Source organism: Opisthorchis viverrini (genome assembly GCF_000715545.1).
Source record: "Opisthorchis viverrini unplaced genomic scaffold opera_v5_2377, whole genome shotgun sequence".
NCBI classification, from domain to species: Eukaryota; Metazoa; Platyhelminthes; class Trematoda; order Opisthorchiida; family Opisthorchiidae; genus Opisthorchis; species Opisthorchis viverrini.
The window spans coordinates 1-1,518 of record NW_008754512.1 but is presented as its reverse complement, the minus strand read 5'-3'; the positions used below and the strand labels follow the sequence as shown (position 1 = coordinate 1,518).

Sequence of the window (1,518 nt, the reverse complement as noted above, 5' to 3'; positions counted from 1 at the left end):
ATGTAGTACCACCCATACTGCAGACTGCCTGTTCCTGACCCGTTTTCCCGACCTCGTCAGACTTTCACTCCCACGTTACTCACAAAGCATTTCCCTAAAAGAAGAACAGGCAATAACGAATACCCCTAAACGCTTTTCGATTAATACAGCACTGAGTAATTTCTTCCAATTTCAGATATGATCGCCGTTCCAGACTTTGCAGCGGGAGCAATGGAGAACTGGGGATTGATGATCTATCGAGAACCGACCATGCTTTGGGATCCAGAAACTGGGACCGCACACAGCCAACAAAAGGTGGCCACTGTCATATCCCATGAAATCGCCCATCAGGTAAGCCAGCCAGAAGTGAAAGCTGTAGCGTTCATCTTTAGTACATTGAAACACCCCACTATTAACCTGTATTCTGACGTCTTTCGGTTCATTATAATCTAATCATTAGAACGTATAAATCCGGTTACAAAACAATGTGTTACTTTGCTATCCCCCAACGGTGCTCATCACGTGACGAGACACCCGAATCAGCGCAGTGCTCAAGGTTTTCAAACTCTCCCACTGAATTACCACAAAACTGCAAGACTAGGTTCGGAAAATCGAAAGAGTTCTGCCAATACATGTCTGATGGGTGGACTATTTGTGCTTTATCCACAGCTTTTCATCTCGGAGTGAACACCGTACTTTGCCCCTTCGGGGTGATCTCTTTAGGGAGAGCATTCACCAGTGAAATACTTTGTGGGGACATGTTGGTATTAGCCTTCTCTTACTGTGGGTCCATCTTTGAAGGTTGGTGGGCAAGTACAAATTACAGTTTTTGAGGGATTCATTTCAGATTTGTTTATGCCGTAAGATCGTTTGCACTTCACAGCGATAAACGTGGCATTTTTCAGAGCCATGTCACATTGCTGAAATCACACTCAGCTAATTGTACAACAACAAGAGCTATGTCTAATGACCTTCACACTCTACCGAGGAAAGCCTCACATGTGAGGTAGTCCACTCGATAGCTTTGCATCTCCTTTTGCCGGAATCGACGTTTGCTGAATCAAACTTTATCCCGCGCTTGATCAGAAACCCTTACTGACCATATATATGTATATACATTTGTATGTAATTTTACTTAAGCAAAGCTGATTTGAACGCTTACTTTGTCAAAGCTTGTGCTTGACTTATTCTATCGTGGGGTTGGTTTTTTCAAGAACTTGGTCAGGCCTCACTCCACGTCTTGCTATTCTTTGAAGAGCTACTTCTCAAGTGCGGAACAATTTAAAATATTCTTTACTACTCACAAAGTAGGTGTTCACATGTCATTTTTGTTTATTTTCCACCCTATACAGTGGTTCGGAAACTTGGTAACGCTGACCTGGTGGGATGACTTATGGCTGAACGAAGGATTTGCCAGCTTTGCGGAGGTCATCGGTGTTCACCACGTCCATCCCAAATGGGGCATGGTAAGTAATCCAGACCACGAAAACAGAGTTCTTGTGCCTCGAGTGTACGCTTGCAGACGCAATCGAAAAAAAA

The 1,518-nt window shown here is 43.7% G+C and overlaps 1 protein-coding gene across 1 annotated transcript; it reads left to right on the top strand.

Moving 5' to 3' along the window:
- Window positions 1–170: 170 nt before the first annotated feature.
- Window positions 171–1,445, top strand: T265_15958 (hypothetical protein; the record flags this gene model as incomplete). Its single annotated transcript, XM_009179403.1, has 2 exons — window positions 171–330; window positions 1,332–1,445. Coding segments are annotated over 2 exons (267 nt in total), but the record flags the coding sequence as incomplete, so codon positions are not given.
- Window positions 1,446–1,518: the final 73 nt, after the last annotated feature.